The sequence below is a fragment of the Atractosteus spatula genome, chromosome 2 (assembly GCF_055471065.1).
Source record: "Atractosteus spatula isolate fAtrSpa1 chromosome 2, fAtrSpa1.hap1, whole genome shotgun sequence".
NCBI lineage: Eukaryota > Metazoa > Chordata > Actinopteri > Semionotiformes > Lepisosteidae > Atractosteus > Atractosteus spatula.
This window is the reverse complement of record NC_142707.1, coordinates 57,436,160-57,455,850: the sequence shown is the minus strand read 5'-3', so window position 1 is coordinate 57,455,850 and position 19,691 is coordinate 57,436,160. Positions and strand designations below refer to the sequence as shown.

The 19,691-nt window shown below is 34.8% G+C and overlaps 2 protein-coding genes across 2 annotated transcripts in view; one reads left to right on the top strand and one right to left on the bottom strand.

Annotated features, from left to right (window-relative positions):
• Positions 1–10,039, top strand: part of LOC148839924 (tyrosine-protein phosphatase non-receptor type 14-like) — a 104,540-nt gene extending 94,501 nt beyond the window's left edge. The window contains exons 16-19 of the mRNA XM_088909289.1: positions 3,691–3,819; positions 4,081–4,315; positions 4,868–5,031; positions 6,383–10,039. Coding sequence (XP_088765415.1) covers positions 3,691–3,819; positions 4,081–4,315; positions 4,868–5,031; positions 6,383–6,511 — 657 coding nt within the window. The 3' untranslated portion in view covers positions 6,512–10,039. The remainder of the gene's footprint in view (positions 1–3,690; positions 3,820–4,080; positions 4,316–4,867; positions 5,032–6,382) is intronic.
• A 1,649-nt stretch (positions 10,040–11,688) lies between these two features.
• Positions 11,689–19,691, bottom strand: part of smyd2a (SET and MYND domain containing 2a) — a 36,711-nt gene continuing 28,708 nt past the window's right edge. The window contains exons 6-13 of the mRNA XM_088909732.1: positions 18,978–19,045; positions 18,060–18,162; positions 17,455–17,565; positions 16,681–16,801; positions 15,724–15,898; positions 13,912–14,020; positions 12,496–12,616; positions 11,689–11,864 (exon numbers count right to left, since the gene is read on the bottom strand). Of these exons, the coding sequence (XP_088765858.1) occupies positions 12,533–12,616; positions 13,912–14,020; positions 15,724–15,898; positions 16,681–16,801; positions 17,455–17,565; positions 18,060–18,162; positions 18,978–19,045 (771 nt within the window). The 3' untranslated portion in view covers positions 11,689–11,864; positions 12,496–12,532. The remainder of the gene's footprint in view (positions 11,865–12,495; positions 12,617–13,911; positions 14,021–15,723; positions 15,899–16,680; positions 16,802–17,454; positions 17,566–18,059; positions 18,163–18,977; positions 19,046–19,691) is intronic.

Genomic DNA, 19,691 nt, shown 5'->3' with positions numbered 1-19,691 from the left:
TTATTAACATCTGATACATCCCCAGCACCACTATGGGCTTCAGAGATTGTGAATGTAAAGTGAATATTTAACATACTGTGACATAAAATTAATAAAAATATCAATGTAGTATAAATATGAATTAGACTTCTACATAAGAGTTTATTTAAGATTTTAAGTAGACAAATATTAGACATAGTGACTTTAAAATCTTTGTATTTAAAAGGCCAGATTTTAACAAGACTTTTGAGTAGTCGTTTGAACTTTGAATTTGTTGCATTCTATAGCTTAGGTGAGGTGCATTAGTAACAAGGAGACACAGATGATGCCAGGAAGCTGTTAACAGGAATTAGAGTTCCTAAGTTAAAGATGTATCTGTGACTATTGGGAAAATATATTTAAGATGAAGAGTGAAAATGGAAGCCAACACCCTACTGCAAGGAGACAATGCTATATGCCAGTCTACAATCCTCCAGCGCTACATCAGAAAAGTTAAGATGACATATCGTATGTGGCACCCCAAGTGCAAATTTGTTTTTCTCGCGTATTTTTCAACAGCTTTTTCTAACAACTCTGATGAGCCAAATAATTATAAAATCCACAAATATAATATATAACTGATATAATTATATCAACTTCTAAGTTAATATTTAGAAAAAAAGGTTTTAAATTTTATCATTTAAAAGTATACATAGAGTCAATAAAATTTAGATTTAAAATAAATGCTGTATACATGTAAAAAACACAATTGTGATTTATGTTTAAGGACATCTTTAAATTCCCTTGCTCTTTCTGAGCACCCTGGAGGTTCATTCTTGTAATATTTGACATACTATGACATACTGTGATGTATACAGTTATCAGAAATGTGAATATAGTTTATATATTGATTTATTGTTTGGGAAAAAGTCTATGTCCAAGGGTCAATTTGTTAAAAAGGGTTTTTAAACTTGAGTTTTGGCTGGAATCAAACCAAGACTCATCACATGATAGCACAGACTTCTACCACCAAGCCACCACTGCATCATTCTGACTGGTGTTTGATGAACGGATGTAGTCAAAGGAGCACATTATCACCATCCCAAAATTTCCACAGCAAGTAACTGTCCTGAAGACATTGATGCGGTGGAATACTTTTGTTTACCTTATTATTTATTCTTTGCTACCACTACCTGCTATACATGTGTATTACTTTTTATTATTATTTGTACATTAATATTGTTAATGATGTTCAGAGACATTATACTTAGGTTATGTTTATTTTTAGCTACCAATATTTATTTTTAGTTACATTATTACATATTAATATTCCCTATTGAGTGGATTTTAAAAAAGTAATAAAACTTTTTTTACAATAACAACAGCAAGTATTGATATAAAAAGCTATAATGTTTTAACATTTTCTAAAGTATATAAACTCTATGTAGTTAGAACGAGCATGGCAAAACTTTTCCAAAATAAACACAGTAAGTGACCGAATTAAAGACTTTGATGCATAAAATATTTATGATGGTGAAATACCTTATTTTTAGCTGCCAGCTACTGTATGTAAATTAAGTATAATATATTTATATTCAGAAATGATCGTTTATGACATTCAGAGACATCATACTTCTGCTGCTTTTATTTTAAATTACCAAAATTTCCCTTTAGTTAATTAATTCCATATTAATATTCCATATTAAGTGGATTTAAAGATGCATGGTAGTGAAACATTAAATGAAGTGATCATTTCACGAACATCTAACGCACCTCAAGTGTCACCTATCAGTCATCTTTGGCCAGTGACTCTCACACCATGCCACTCCGCAGTACTGCCAATGCAGTAATAAGAATTAACGTGTTCTGAGTGGCTGCATCTGTATGCTCCTTTCCTCATGATGAAGTCTGTTTGCCAGCTGTGTACTATTATGAATCAAGTGTTCTTGCAGCATCCTTTACTAAAATGGTAAAACAAGGTAAAGATTTCGTAAATTGTTTCATAAATTCGATTTTATATTTCTGGGGTAATAAGCCTTCCTGTTTTCTAAATTTGCAGAATTAGGGCTCGCTAATCAGGATCTTGAATAAACCTCTAATTTCTAATGCAGAAAACAAATATATCCCTCTTCTGTTACACAGCCACCTCTCTGCATGAACTCATCTTTGTGTAAGCAACTTAAGCAGTATTCCCCTGGAATAGCATCTTCCTTGCTTTGCGTTTTGCAATATAAATCTAGGTGCTGGAGTGTTGCCGATAGAGCAGTAATGAAAACCATTGTATCGAATTATACTGTTTTTAACATGTAAGTCATTTTTTAAGTTTATTTACATCTTATAATATTACAATTTTTATATTTACAAGATCAAAAGATAGCTAGAATTAAGAAATATTGGCAACCTGTGTATACATTTAATAAGCACATTTCTTGATTGATCCATTTGGGAACTTTCCCTTCCTTACTCTTAGTAGTGACTGTGTATTACCGTGCCTTTTTATTTCTGAGGATTCATTAGTCTTTTTAAAGCTGTAATTTAGAAGCTAGCAAGAGGAATATTGTGATAATTGTAATTTAAAGACCTTTTATTTGAGCCAAAATAGTGTTTTAGAACTATGTTAGAAGCTGTGACTGGTTAGGTATTTGTGAAGTAGGGGTTAGGACTCTTAAGTGGAGTGGACTTACTGAACTGAAGTGTACAACTCTGGCTCCCAAGACTAGGTGGGCTGCTGTTGCTGTTCCCGAGCAAGGCACTTCACTCAGATTGCTTTGGTAAAAGACACAGCGGTAATGGATACAGAATATAAGTCCCTTTGGCTAATCAAGCTTAATAATAATGCAGTTGTTGATGATTTAAAAATAAAAAGGCACCATAAACTATTTACACTTCAAATGAGGAGCCCTGTTGAGGGACATTTTTGTAATATCTGGAATAAAATGGAAAAGTAAAAATAAACAGATGGTTACTTTGAAGTGAAGCCAAGATTGTACAGTGGGAGGTCGCTTTTTTCTCCTATTTTTGTTTTTCTAATCCTGCAGTTCAGATAACAGATCAGTAGCTGATGCCTGATTCTCAGATGGCAAACAGCACAGCACATTGCCTCTGGCTGTCTTTGTAAAGAGGTTTGTAATCTCTTTATGGAGGTGCCAGGATGCCGCCTGGTGTTGACTGGCAAGATCCACCCACTCACACAGCGTGATGTATGGTTAACGGCAGGCGCTTGTAGCTGTCTTCATTCAGCCACAGCGCGGAGATTCATGGGTGGCCTTGTCAAGACACTGCTTTGCCATGGCACAGTGTACTCCATGGAACAAGTCAACTCGCCACACTTGTGCTGTAAAGCTGCTAGTCTTCTTTACTTCGTGCAGCAAATGGGAGAAGGTTGCGTTGCATTTGAAAAACTAAATACATGCATCTTTTGGAGTAATTGACAGCTATACTATGAACTAAGATATATCTTAAGTGGAATGCAGTGGTGCAATTCAAGCTTTAATGTGATACTAAGATTGTTAGAGATTCTGTAATCAGTGTCTTACATATAACAGTGAAAATACAGCAAAGTAAATCTATTAGTTGGATTATTCCTTGGGTTTTTAAGAAGTTATAAAAACATTGCCTAAATATGTTGAGCTGCCTGGAGCAACCAAGATGGCAAGTGAAGCCAGTAGAGGTAGGGAGAATCTGGGCGTTATTGGCTATGGAATTGCTGACATAATGTTTTTATTTTCCCAGGTGACCATCAGTGGAGAGGAGTGGCATTACATTGCCACACAGGGGCCATTGCCCGGCACATGCCAAGATTTCTGGCAGATGGTCTGGGAGCAGGGAGTAAATGTCATTGCCATGGTAACTGCAGAAGAGGTACGTGAGTTCAGAGAATATTTAAATTACGGGAAGGAAAGAATTGAGCCTTTGGGAACATCCCAAAAGACTCGTGGAACATCCCTAAAATGTAATGTTTCCTGTTTTAAACTACAAAATCTGTTTTAATCTTACAATTGAAAAAAAAACAGTTGTTATGTGAAAGAACTTACTGTTTTCTGTTGAACTATAACTGTAACTCTATAACTTCAAGAAGTTATGGCAAAAGATTTAATCGTTTGCTTGTGTTTGGAATTTCAGGAGGGTGGAAGACCAAAGAGCCACCGGTACTGGCCTAAACTGGGATCTAAACACAACTCTGCCACATATGGCAAGTTTAAAGTGACGACTAAGTTCCGCACAGATTCTGGTTGCTATGCAACTACAGGTTTAAAGGTCAAGCATCTTTTGTCTGGGCAAGAGAGGACCGTGTGGCAGCTGCAGTACACTGACTGGCCAGACCATGGGTCTCCTGAAGATGTGCAAGGATTCCTATGTAAGATTTATCTTTTTGTTTTTCTTCTCTCTTTTCCAGAACAGTTGTATTTTATTTTTTTAGTACACATGTGCTTGATATGAAAAATGCTTGGTTTAACGCTATCATACTCACCATTCCTTTAAAAGTTCAAACCACTGATTTCAAAAACCAAATAATGCATGGCTTGTATGGAATGCAAAGAAAAATAAAATTAATGGATATTGCAAAGGCCAATGTAACAGCTGTCTCTGTGATATTTTTTCTTATTTTTATCTTTTAATGTTTTAGCTGTCTACCCCACACTATTAATGGTAGCTGGGTAACTGAACAAGTAAATGCAAGTAAATCACTCAGACTGGCTTAAGGCAAAATGTATACAAATCTGGTACAGCTACAAAGGTGACTTTTTTCACAGCTTTGTTGGGACAAAAACCCAATGTCAAGTAAGGTATCAAAGAAACCAGTGTCCTTATATGTATACATTTCTACTTTAAGGTTTTAAAAAAAAATTGTAGTAAATTATATACCATGACCAAGACAAAAATGTTATTTCTCATTTGTTATTCAAAGCCTACCTGGAGGAGATCCAGTCTGTCCGTCGTCATACCAACAGTATGCTGGATACCTCAAAGAGTCTCAACCCTCCCATCGTGGTGCATTGCAGTGCAGGAGTGGGCAGAACCGGAGTGGTCATCCTGACAGAGCTCATGATCAGCTGCTTGGAACATAATCAGGTGAGTGCTTCTGGATGTTGTTTCACGTAGCATTCAGGTGGTTGATTTGGACTTCTGATGATGTTAAACGTGTTCTCCTTTACATGGAAAAAGTTATCCACGACTGTGGTTCTGCCATCCCTTAGTTGAGTTGCACAAACATTTAAAAGCACAGACTTAAAGCAGGAATCATTGCCTGAAATTGTGATTAAATAGAACATTTACTGGTCTCTGAGCCCGAGATGCCACATGTCATCTCATCTCACACCGTAAATGGCAGAAGTCTGGCGAAAAGTGCACAGCATGGCTGTCACTTTCTGATCTTGCAAAAAAGCCATCCTTACAAGACCAGCATGATGATCATTGTTCTCACTCCAGTTGATGTATTGACACACTTTGCATTCAGGTGGATCAATCACTACAAGTGGAGTTTTGAAGCAAGTTGATGCTCCTGCCTAGAGCATCATACTTGGGTCTCCCAATTGACTGGTTTATCATTTTGTACATTTGTGCGACACACTTGGCAAATATCCATCAGGGTAGTCCGCTTAAAATCTTGACTCACCACAAATAGGGACTTGGCTCCCCTGTAGCCGAATCTTCCTAAAGTAACTTAGTAACTCCAACATACCAATGGCATGAAGGCATGATTCTCTTGATATACAGGGCATGTTGGTTTCTTTCTGTTTTCCTTGATTTAAAACATAAGAACAGGTACAAACTCTGTTCTTTGTGCAACAGTTACAACCTGTTCTTTGTTCTGGGTTTTCTCCAGGCTCAAAATTCAACATTTTAATTCACCTCGTAAGCTGTGCTCAATCTACACACTCACTAATGAAATGTAATAGTCACTCAACTGTTCCATGGCTAGTCAATTGAATGATCAATTAATACCATAAACATTCAATCCCTATCCAAAGTCCTTATACATGACTAAAATATACACACATAATGTTTCTTTTGATGCTCAGTATACTTTAACAATGTTGCTCTATATAACTTTACTCAGTGACTGGTACCAAGAATTTGAAAAATACAGAGTCCTTAATAAAATGAGCAGTGCAGAAACAGGTAATGTTCATGTAGTACAATACCAAACCCACAATAGAGCACCCTGCTGTATCTTAAGCTCAGTCTTGTGCAACATGCAGCACCTACGTAACATACTTACACAGTATCAATATCATGGGTATGAGTGTTGTGTGAAAACCTTAGACTCCACCTGTATTTTTTATCACTCATTTTCATGTGGCAGGGGCTCTGTGACTGAAAAAAACATAATTGTGAAAATGGTTTAAAAAGTACATTGGAATTGTGTTTTTGTAACAGGTGGGTTCCCTCATTAAAATGAGATTTTCTCTCTTTCCTGCAGAAAGTGGATGTTCCCATGATGCTTGGGAAGCTCAGGCAGCAGCGAATGCTGATGGTCCAGACAATTTCACAGTACCAGTTTGTTTACCAGGTTCTCATTCAGTTCCTCAGAAACTCCAGGCTTATATAACCGGATTAAAACTAGGTGGAGTTTGCTGCGCTACTGTTGGAATATCTCAGCTACTTGCGCCCTTGAGAGAGACAAAAGTATAATTGTTTATAAACCTTATCTGAAAAGCAGCTTTGAACAAACAAATTCAGTCAGGATAAAGTCTGCATTTGAAAAATCATTGTATTTTTTTTGTTTTATTTTTAAATACAACACATTCTTGTAGGTTCTATTCAGCCTGATATAAAAAAAACATTTTGCTTTTGTGACGTCAGTTACCATTGACATAAGGAAAAGAATAAAATGCCTACAGTGAACATCCCCACCCTCACTCTTCCATTATGTGTTGCATTAATTACATGGACATCATGGATATGCTTCTGAACATATGTTCTTAGTTTTAGAGAAGTATCATTTTTGAAGAAGGCATACTGACATCATGGCACTCCCTTTTAATTCACTGCATAAATGTAAAAGTTTTGTTTTTTTGGCAAAATGTTTCATGATTGTTAACTTCAAAATGCATGAGATGGCCTAGGTGTCGTACTGTTTCACATGAGAAATTGTTCAATGATTGCAAACCTACTAGTGCTCTTTGTGATGCACTCATTTGTCTGCTATTCAGGATGGTTTACCTATTTGAAACACTAATTAGTGAAGATCATATGTTCTAGAACACTTATTCTTATAATCTACTCTATATCTGCTCCATTTTTATCACAACACAGTATATTTTGATGCATTGGGACTTTGTAAAGAAATTTTCCTTTAGCTAATATATTCTTAAACGTTGCTAATGTAGACTGCAATAAATGAAAAATATGCTATCCCTTGTATCATGATGGCATGGTTCTCTTGATTAGTTGCTCTTTGTACCAGGACCATCTTAAAAAGTAAAACTATCGACTGTATATTTATATTCTAAATATACTGGTTGATCACATGCTGTAAGATCAAACAAACTGTTTACTGGGACAGAAAAAAAGAAAAGGAGATGTTGAGTGAATAATACTGAAGACAATACTAAAATATAATGAAACTCAAATATTACTTCTGGACAGCAGAGGTCAGTAGACACCATCATTCTAGTCATTTTTTGGCATTTTCCTGAGTTAAGCAATGTGCAATTACAGTTAACTGTGCAGCATCAGAAATGCTAGCTGATTTTTTGTCTAAATTCTCTTGCGTTTTTCTTTGGGAAATAAAGCAGGTAGTTACAAAATATTAACATAGTAACTGTCAAAGACATTTAATTTTTTCTAGTGTATTTTTATAATTTATTTTATAAGAGACAGTGAAAAGTAACATTAAAGATATTTTTTGAATTACTGACCTTACTGTAAGAGTAAAGAGACAAACTTTTCACCTCCAGCATAGCTTTGTGTGCAAATGTAAGAGATACGAGTGTATATATAGCTGTTATGGCCGTTTGTTTTTCACAACTTTGTAAACATTTTTATCTTAAAGAATTTGGGATGTGTTTTATACATAATGGGGAAAAAAGCTACAAAAATACAGTGTTTCTTTTTTTAGTTTAGAATTAGTATTTTTTTCTAAGTTTTACAATCTATTTTAAAATCCACACATATTAGTAGATAGCTTGAGTTTAGAAAATGTTCGTATTTGAGAGATAAGTACAGAGGAAATTGTAGTTGTAATTATGCTGTCACATGACTGCCCACAGCCATAACTCCCTTTGAAGCCATGCCTATGCATTGTCTCAATACTCAGCAATTTCATTTTCTAAAATTTGAGTGTACATTTCAATTTATTAAAAGTGGGAAAATGCAGTCAAGACCTGTGCAAGTCTAAGTTTCTTCCCCGTGGTTCAGCACTTTTGTATTTTTGAAGCAAAGCAGTCAGAATTGTACAGCAGTATTGGTTTTATTCCTAGGAAACATCATGGGTCCTTGTTTCTCACTGTTGACCAAATGTTTACCCCATCATTACTGGATTAAAAATATTTTCACCCACAGAAATCAGACCCAGAGACATAATTCTTAATTAAAGTGTTAAATTTAGTAGTATTATTTGAAAGTTATGTATTAGTTCAAAATATACTAGTAGGCAATTGAATACAAAAGGGACTGGACACTGATGATCCTTCCACAAAAGACTGAGAAGAAAAACTGGGTTGCCATTCACATGTTTGTTGAATTGCAAGCACTTTTAAAAGTAGATCATTTCAAACAGGTGGAATCTTAAAAGAATTTCCTAGATGTCAGATACATTGTAGATTTCCTTTTTGCAGGTTTATTTCAGTCCCATTCATTTGATTCAGTTAATCATTTTAGTTGGTTTTCTGTGCAGGTCATTCCATTTTCTGTTCGGTGGACTGATTTACAAACATTATTTAGTACTTTGGGGAATCTAATTAAAAAAAAAATTGGATTTTGCCTATTATTTGGCAAAACTGACACCTTGAACTTGATAGTCCCTGTCACAGGCTTATAATTCACAAACTGAAATACTATAAAAACACTGTTCTAATCCTGTATAATTCGTTTTGTCACACCCTGTTTAATTTACAAGGAAAGCATTCAAGGCTTGCATGCTTTTCACATATAAGCAATGTGAAAAAGACGTTTCTCACACGTGTGCAGATCTGCATATTTTAAAACAGGTGCTTACATTGAAATCTGTTGTAAATTATTTTACCATAAAATGTATTAATGATTTGAAATATTTTTTTTACATTTTTCAAAACTGTCATTTTGAGCAACATTCACTCTTAGCAACAGTAATGCAAGATCCAACTTAGTGTTAATACATTTTTACTGGATGCAGAGGGTATTTGAATTCATTGTCACCGTTGCCTGAAATCATCTACTTTTGTATTCCATTAACTGATCTTTTGGTAGATTTAAAAAGCAGACAGGTTATTATGTTTAGAAAGCAATTACTATTGTTAGTGTCTCTAAAATGACAATGACGACTTGTCTTACATCAGAAAAAAAGTGCCTAATATCTGTTACAACCTAATAGTTGTAATCTGAAAAAGAATTTAGAAAATGTATAATATACAACATTTTTCCAGGGAAGTGTGATGCAAGAGGAGTGAGAAACACCCTTGTATTAATTACATTTTGGACATAATGGAATTTTCATTAAAGTTTTTGACATGGTACTTCTTAATACTGTAAAAAAACCTTTTAAACTATGCATGCCTTTTATATTCTTAATGTATATGTACTCAAATCAGTATATAAGCTTGTGCTTTCCAGTTATTTATGACAGTATTTGTGCACTTTGTGACAGTATTTTCTGAAATGCATTCCAGTTTTAATTTTTTTAATGTAATACATCACATTTCTTACAACCTTTCCTAATTTTGTACAGTTGTTTAATATATGCTTCATAGCGGCAGTAAATTTTCCTCAATGTAAAAATGCTGTCATTCCTCCTTTTTATGCAATAAAGCATTATTTTCAATACATTTTTACATATACAATATATGTAAATGTATATACTAAATTTACATTTATAGTATATCAATTTACATATTGTCTGTCTCTATATGCAGTATAAGATTAAAAATCACTTGAAAAACTATTTGAACATTTTTTGACTGGGGTATTAATTTGTTTGAATATAAATTCAAATCAGAAAATAAGGAGCACAATTTAACTGTTATACTCTCTTGCAATACTTAAATGTTTTATGATATTAAACTTTTGTTATATTTGTCAGTTCTGGTGTTTGTAATTGTTGGTAATGTGGCTGCAATCTACTTTCAAAGTGTATTGGAATTCACATGTAATTTCTACAGTTGATGAGATGCATTAAGTGCCATCATTATTATTGCAAAACATTTTGTGCTCCTTATTAATTTATTTGATTTTATGCAAAGTAACTTGCAGGCTTACAATTACCTTTTAACACCTTGGTATCCATTCACAGTTAGGTTTGCTGGACCAAACTGGGTAGACTACCTTGCTCAACCAGTATGGAAGCAGTTTCCTGACCTGGGAATTCATCCCACAATCCTCAGGACAGGTGCTCCAGAATCCTGACACCACCACTCCAAAATGTTTTCCTGTTTCCTTCCCATTCCTAAACTACTGAATAACATCACATTGCATGTAAAATCAAAGCACTATGAAAACTATGGGAAATTCTAGACACCACTGTTGTCTTATTTTATGGATTGCTTTCATGTACCACCGATACAGTCAATTTAATACAAGGAAGAAATACTGACACTGGTCAAAGTTTGCAGCATTTCTTTAGAAGGACCAAAAATAAATGAAAGGGTTTGATGCAAAAAAGTTACTTCGTTTTCCCTTCACAAAGTAATTCATTATAAAGACTTGAAGACCTAAGGTTCGAAATTAAATGTTTTTCTAGCTTATCAAAAGACTAATGCTATTGCTTTAGTTATAATAATTTAAAATACACAGACAATAAAATTTTCACACAGTAAAGTGAGTGATGCTGGCAAAAAAAAAACCCCGCAAAAATGGGGATCTTCATAATAACAGTGGGATCAAGACATTTTTGTTAATCACAATTTCCTATTCATTTTATAAAACTGTACCCAATAATGATACATTTCAATCTGTTCCCACAAACTAGAATATCTGGGACAAAACTACAAAGATCCAAATCCTCGGTGAAGGGAGAACTGAATTTATTTTATTTTTTTTAATTGACATTGTAATTAACCAAAATTAAGTTCCTGTGTAGCTTCCAGACATTGTGTTAATATGTAGGATGTACTGTATACAAGTAAAATGATATGGGGCTCCTGCGCGCAGGATCTAGCATGTGATCATGTTTCAAATGTCAGGCCCCACTCATCAGCACTGCTCTTCTGAATCAGTGCACCTTGGTGCCTTTAGGGATGTTTTCTTCCAAAAGTCTTTTTCATCATTCTCACGCGTCTGAATGAAGGAAATGCATCCAGACAAGAAATACCTTTGTACACATGAACTTTCCGTGCTCTCTTATTGCAGGTCTGGGAATGGTTTAGTCCTTTGTCAGAATATTCTTGGTCCCTGGGTTATTTCACAAACCAAGATAAATTCAAAGAGGTTTAATTTTCACCACTTGCCCGCCCCCAACTGTTAAAGATGCTTTTTATCTGTAATGCTAAAGCTAGTCATTTGCTGTATGCATTATCTAGAGATACAAGGCAAATTTACTTTAACTTTGGAACTACAACCAGTTTATCACGTGGAAAAAAAAACCCAACCCCATTTCTGTCATTCTCAGTTTTTATTACTGTAGTGGAGATGCATGACAGATGCAAAACAACAAACAGAAAAAGAGAAAAATGCATTTGTATAACCTTCATGCCAAGTATCAGGCTGAATAAATATATTGACAGCAGTCTTGAAAAGGTTCTTGCCTGTCATTGTTAACCATTTTCCATCTGTGAAAGATAAGGAGGAAGAACTGAGTAATGTTAAACAGCATATCATGTCCAACGGTGCACACTCAGAAAACATTGGCATCAGTGTGTAGTGTCTTTTTAGAAGGACCAAAAAATAAATTAAAGAGTTGGATGCAAAAAGTTACTCAGTTTTCCTTCCACAAAGTAATTGATAAAATAGACTTGACCTAGGGTTTGAAATTCATTTTTTTCTAGCTTAACAAAAGACTAATGATATTGCTTTATTTATAATAATTTAAAATACACAGACAATAAAATTTGCAGTGTCCCATAAGGGACCATAAGTGTCCCATAAGAAAGGACTGTACAAAGCTGTGACCTGCAATCTGTCTTGCTTTCCAAGTCGACAGTCATCCAATTTCATCAACTTAAAGGTTGATGACTTAAAGGATATTATCAATATGATTGACTGGAAAATATTGAAGCATAGCCTGTTCTTAAATTATGGACTTTATTATTTGAACATTTACTTTAATTTAAAACAGTTGCTGACGCACTTATTCAAGTCAGAACCAAGCCAGTAGAAGAATGGCAGAACAGAACAAGAGAGAATCAACAGAATTCGTTTTTCCATTAAAAGTCACCACCAAGAGGAAAGAAGTTACTTTACCAGGCCATAATTACAAATATTCCTATAGTTTGGGAATTTAAGCTTGATCTGCAATCTCCTTCTTGATCTCTGCAATGTAATGATGGTCTTTTCCATGGGCCACATCCATTATTGCTATTGCCTGGAAAATCAAACCAGATGACACAATCGCAGATTAAAACATATTAAATATTTTAAACAGCTTTATTTTTTGATTGGGTATGAGGAAATATCTGCTGAAATGATTATTTGGTTAAGTTCCAACTAACTTCAGGTATATTCCCAATATTCTGGTTGAATGAAACCAATAACTAAAAATTAGGGGACTAACATGAAAGAGGAAAGTCCACAGGGACCACAAGTAACAAAAAGTTGTATCATATTCGGCTTTAACAATTGTAATAATAGTTCAGTAGTGTGTACTTGTCTATTTTTCCCAACAAAAAGCAATGTGACTACATTTATTTTTAGATGGGTCTGCCTTAAAAATGGAATAAGATTTTTATTCCACTCTGTTGGGCAGGTAATTTATCTTGAGGTACAAGACATAAATAATGAAATAAGTTCTGAGGCTGGCCTACATTTTGACTTCAGAACATTACTTGCATATTAACTGGACTGAAATTTAAAGTGATCTCAAACAACAGAACTTCTTCGCTGGCGATTATACAGAAAACACTTCATGTGGTCATTTTTAAAATAAGCATGACTGGACTATACTTATAAAAAATATATACTTTTTCACAAATACCGATTATACTATATGAATTTGATAGTCTTGTGACATAAAACATTGTAAACAGAAGAATGTACAAAATAGTCATGTAAAATCACCCATGAATAAGCTTTTAAGTAACTTTTTAATGTTTCATTTAAGTCTACAAAAACCAAAACAAACTTTGCTTCTTCTATATTACTTGTCTGACTAATTTTATTATTTTTATATCTTTCAATGGTTACTAGAAAGGAAAGTTGCTCTTTCCTGGTAACCAGAAATTGACCTTTTTTAACTTTAAAAGAAATGTTAAAATAATAAAATTATTAAATGCTACAAAGGCTTTTCACAACAACATAAAAACAATGATAAATTTAGTATTAATTTTAAGCTGTATTTAATAAAACTGCTGTGTTATCCAACTGAGATAAAATGGTATCAGTAAGTAAAAAAATAACAGTAACTGCTAAAACTAAATAAATACAGTAACTCCATGAAAGTACCAATTAAACCAGCAACGCTACCAATTACAAGTCTTTTTTTTATTTTGTATGTTTCACATTTGAAGCTAGACAAATTATGTAGAGTTACTTCTCTAAATGTAATCTAAATCTTTACATTTCAACAAAAAGCGTATAGAATTAAGTTAATTAAAATCATTAACACAAATGACCCGTTGAAACAAACTTTTAGAAGGACAGACAAGAACAGACAAAAGTCACCTTCTTCAGGGCTTTCACTCCAAGAGACTTTTTCTCCAGTCCTATATACAATCGGCCCAGCTTCAGCCACATAGAGGCCACATTGAGAGAGTAAGCCGGGTAGTGCAAGCTGGAACAAACCACACAGAATTAGGAATCATCACTGCAGGTTCAAGTTCACTCCACGCTAGCTGACACACATGGTGGCTGCAGTGTTCCAGTGGGCTCAAGAAAGCAGTCACAGTACTAAAGAGTATGTACCAGTCATTTTGCTGTCTTTGTACATTTATTCTTGTTATTAGAGAACATGCATGTATCAGTATATATTATTTACAGTACTGTATTATAATTACAATGTCCTGCAAAAGCACTGGCACAGTTAAGTCTGCGATTTAACCTCTTACCATCATTTCTCGTGCAACAAACAATGATAAGCACACCTCTGAAGTATTAATTTTTACTAAAGTCAATTAAAATAATTTAAAAGAGTTAAGCCATTTCATTTTGGAGGAGCAAAAGTACTGGAACGATTGGCTGACAAGTGTTTCCTGTGTAGTGAAGTGCTATCAATTTCTCTTGCTTTAGTTCGGCCTTCAGAGGCCATAATAGAAAATCAAAATGTAAAACCATTTTGGTTAAGAAAAGACCTCAAAGAAAAGAAAAACTGTATTGGACCCATAGCACAGAAACTGGGCTTACCCAAATCAACTACTTGGAAAATACTAAAGGCAGCTATAATTAACAATCAGTCAAGACCAAGTTGGCCAAGAAAAAAAAAACATCTGATACTTTTTCTGTAAAACTGCAGAGCTTTCACAGAAAATCCAGAAATCACTGTGAGCAAAATTGTCGATGATTTCTAGAGTACAGGGGTGAAGATATCACAATCCACAGTTTGCATAAGAATGAGGCCGCAGATTTACAAGAACTATCTCTACTGCAAGATATAAACCTCTCATCAGCACCAAGAACAGAAATAATAGATTCGAATTTGCACAGAAGTACAAAGCGGAGCCAGGAGAGATCTGGAAGAATAAATTAATTCCAAGAGAAAAGTGTGACGAAAAAAAGGAAATACAGATTCTCTAAAGAATACCACCTCATCCACGAGTTATGGTGGAGGAAATGTCAAGTTGGGCAAGCTTTGTCACCTCTGGAACTGGCTCACTCCTCTTTCTAATGATTTAACTAATGATGGCTGCAGCAGTATGAATTCTGATGTTTATAGAAACATTTGTCTGCATATGGAGAAGAAAATGCTTCCATACGTATTTGTTGAGGTCTTAAAGTGATCTTAATCTAACCGAGGATGCACCTTACACACTGAAGAAATTCTTAAATAATTACTCAGTGTTTTGTAAACTCAGTGGGTCACACAATTCATGCGACTATTGACGTGTTCGGCATATTTAACCAAAAACAGAATTTCATTCTCCGAAATATTCTTAAATGAATTGGTACCAATATGTACGCAAGCTGCGCATTTCTTATAATGTATGTTATATTGTACTTATCATTCATAATCTCAGGATCACAAATACAAATGGCTTGACAGCAAAGCAAAAAAACAATTTGACTTTGCTGTCCCAATGCTTTTGAAAGACACTGTATGACAGATGACAACTGGTTCAGCATTAAGAACATTAAGAACAAAACTAAATAGAAGTAAAAAGTGTAGCTAGAAATAAAGACTGCATCAGGATTCCTTTACCTTTTCATGGCGAGTTTGGATGAGTAATGTTGTTTTTCATGACATCATTTTAAAAAACTAAAATAATAATGAAATAATGAAATGACACAACTCTGATGCCAGATTATGCAAATGGAAATCACCTGTAGGGCTTGATTATTTTCTCTCCATAACGCAATGCCCCATCCCAGTCCTGCATGTAGAGACAGACCCCCATGGCCTGATACATCATGTGCAGCATGTACACATTGGTGTCCTCAAACACTGCCCCCATCTTATCCAGACTCAGCTCGCAGATCTCCAGAAGCTCACTAGGGGGTGCTATTTGGTTAAGGAACCATCCCATCTCTAGAAAAACACTGGTTACTGTAGAAGTTCCATTACATATGAAGGAAGATATTCTGCAGAGGATCATTTCAGAAAAGAAACCAAACACCTGCAATTTTTCAACAAGTCTTGCTTATCCAACTAAAGAAGTGCAGCTACAAGCACATTTTACAGGTCTAACAGAATCCACCTTTGAGAAACGGAGGCTCTTTTGTTTTGCTTTTAGTTTGTAACACTTTTAGAAATTACTTATCTCGTTAGAAATCCTACTGAATTTCTCAAATTGTATGAGATCCTTGTGCTTTGAATCATAAATCACGTGAACTACAGTATTTCCCAGAGAAATACATTTTATGAGCTTATTAAGGTGAAAGATTTTTCTGCAGAAAAGAAATCTTTAGCATAAGCCCAATTTACAGTTTTAAATGGAACTTGTTATATACACACTGCTGCTCTTTATTTCTTTTTCTGTTGAAGCAGAAACTAAGTCAGGTGCCTCATCTCATTGCCTAATTTCAGCTGGGCTGGTTTAATTTAATCAGCTGTGACAGGGAATTCATCTTGCCTTCGAGTTTCCAATTCTTCTGCTGCTGTGGGAACTGGGGTACCGAATCTGTGGAAACACTTCTAGGGGAATGCTAATGACTGCCATAACTACGACCCATGCCCCCCCCAAAAAAGTCAGTAATTGTGGACAATTCATTGACCTGAAAAGAAATTTGAAGCCTAGAATGCACAGATGCTAGGTGAAGTGCACATAAAGGAAAGGATATTTTTATAGTGTTTGGCTCTTCTGAACTCTTCAATGACGTTTCTGGCATACTTCACCATGTCTCTGACTGTCTCTGGTTTTGGGGGGTCACTCAGCTTTCGGATTTCCATTTTTGCCTTATCCTGTTCATAAATTGATCAGAAGGAGGAGTTTGTTAACATATCTGTCCCAGTTTAGATTTTTATTCCAAACTAGAATAGTCTGGATGACTCTTAGAGTATTCAATTATTAAATAAAATGTTCTAAAAGCAAATGATACACCACCATCTTTTTGAATCTACCTCCAGCTGCTTGAGTTTTATTTTCCAAGGAGGTTTATCAATCTCATTAGGTAGAGATAAAATATTTATGTAGCAGAGAACCTCCCTCAACCTCTCATTCATTGCTACCCTATTCAAAGGCCCTACCAAATGTATTGTTATTTTGTAAAACCTTTTCTCAAAGATATCATCACAGGAGAACTGGAGAATTAAGATTCCTAGGATTTAATAAAATGTAGACAATATTGTACAAAGGAACTAGACAAAGCAATTTTCTACTTTTTAAAAAACTTGTAAACAGTTGGTCAATTCCCCCTCCTGCTAAACTTTCTGTACCTCCTCTCCCACTTTCACATTTTGTGCCCTTAGCATTCTGGATTAATGTTAGATACTAAGCAACAAAAGGAACACTGTAGATAACCTACTTTTACAGACCACTGCAGTGTTATTCTGACAAGTACATTTTGCTGATAAATCTAAAACTGGCCAAAAGGAAATCTTCAGGAAAGGCTTACTTTAGACTTGGTGGTGCATTCTTTGCAGTCACAGGTAAAGAAGTAGGAATCCCTCAACCTGTCATTCCTGTCTTCTGTCGGATACAGTAGGTCAATATAGCTGGTAAACACCTAAAAGACAAAAGAAAACAACTGAGCTTACAAGACGACAGCTACAGTCACCTTTAATAGTCCATTTCCATCCATATACAAACAAGCTTCTGATGAAAAACTTCTACACCCATTGAATTCTCCCTCAATATATTTCTAGGCATCTGATTCTGTTATTGTCAGGATCATCAGTATCATACATTTCAATGTTCTGCAACTACTATCACAGTTGATGTTAGCTGTCATTTTCCTACCATTACAATGTTTTACCATGTGCAACTGGAGATTATATGAGATGGCATCACCTTCGTCCTGGAAGACAGTCAATGGACGAATCCGCACTGATCATATTACACTCGCGGAAACTACTAGTTGTAGGCACATTTCAAGGGTGGCATCTTGCAGAAACTATTTAAAGGCACCTGATTTTGGTTAACTAATTGGTTTTAAAGTTTAAAAAGCACCAGCAAAAAAGAATTACTTTTTCGACTAATTAGTAGTCTTGTGATTCTCACCTCATCGCCTGGGTTGATTTCCTGGACGGCACGAACCTCAGCCACCGTCCCTCTGTAAGTGACAATGACATTTGGGCAGCAGGTGTGGTTCATAAGAGCAACACTGGAGAAAGAAAATTTTCAAGTCAATATATTTCATGGAATCACTTTCAGACAGCTGAAACAACAACAGAACGACTGAAGTAGCCCTTTCAGCATTTTCTAATGTAGTAATAACTATGAAGCAGTGAAGTCGCTTGAAAGTCCTCCTTTCACGTTCACCAAGCTGCTTCTTTCTTTGCATGATTTGTTCTACAAATAACAGTAAAGTATAACAATAATCACATTAAGTTACATAATGGCTCTTCATTTCATGTGTTGACGCACTGTACAATGAAAAAACACAAAAATCCATTTTAATTGCTATACCCAAATATTTTATTTTTGTATGTAATTTAAGTCATTAATATACTTTAAAACTAATATAAAGTTTTAACTAAAGCATAGGTTTTAACATGTTTTCATGTCTGATAAGCCTGTATTTTATCTAAGAAACACACAACTATAAAGGCGAGTAAGGAATCCCAACACGCACAGGTCCAGTATAAACAGAAAATATTGAAATACTGCCATTATGAATATTAGTGTTAGGAAGAAAAACATAAAGCCACAAGGAATGGAATCCTTTTTTTAATATTGTTCAGGGATTCAATGGTTTTAGAAAAAATATATGCAAAACCATTAGTTTGATAAAATGTTAAAATAAAGAGTCTTCACAATTCAAGTTAAGTGCTTGTCTAGTACATCTCATACATAATGTGATGGTCACTTCAATTTTTTATTTATTAAATTCTACTTAATACATTTGCACCACCGCAAGATTTTATCCAGACACAGACAGGAGTTTGAGATGGAGGTTTGCCGATTACTCTTACTTACTCTGGGAAGACAGCAGAGCCCAAATGGGAAAGTTCTTCATCTTCTATTGTGAATCCATTGCAGTTGACCTACAAGTAAAATTAGATGTAATGAGCAGAATAATTTTATGTATATAGCAAATGTTTCATTTTTCACTTTAAGTGACAGTTACAATTGACTGTTTTAATTGATCTTCTACCATTTAAATGGAAAATATTAAACAAATTAAGCAAGCAGTCATATCCCTATAAATGTATCGCCTTATACTGTAAATGTAAAACAATTGCTTTTAATGGACAAGATTTAGTTTGTGCCTTAAGGCTTTTAAGTGTTTAGAAAATGTATTAACTTGCCTGCTTCAACTGGTAATGTAATAAAACAGTAATTTTCTGCACATTCATTTTTTTTACCATTGTCTTAGCATGTATTAGCATTGATATGATTACTGCAAATTATAAAAAAAAAACACCAGAAATGTTTCTTTTGAATGGTGAGGGACTATGAAAAAGTCACGGAGAGTTTGAACACCAACTGGTTACTACAAGTACAGAATGTAAGACCTTTTATGGCAGAAAACATTTCTGTAACACCAACTGGCAGCACTTCCAAGCCAGCACAGCTGATTCCCAGAGATAAATCGAACCCCCTGTGAGGGAGAGACGGCTAAGGATAGGAATGTTCCAACCAGGAGGGACAGCACAAAGCCCAAGTGCCTTTATAAGAGGAGTGATGAAG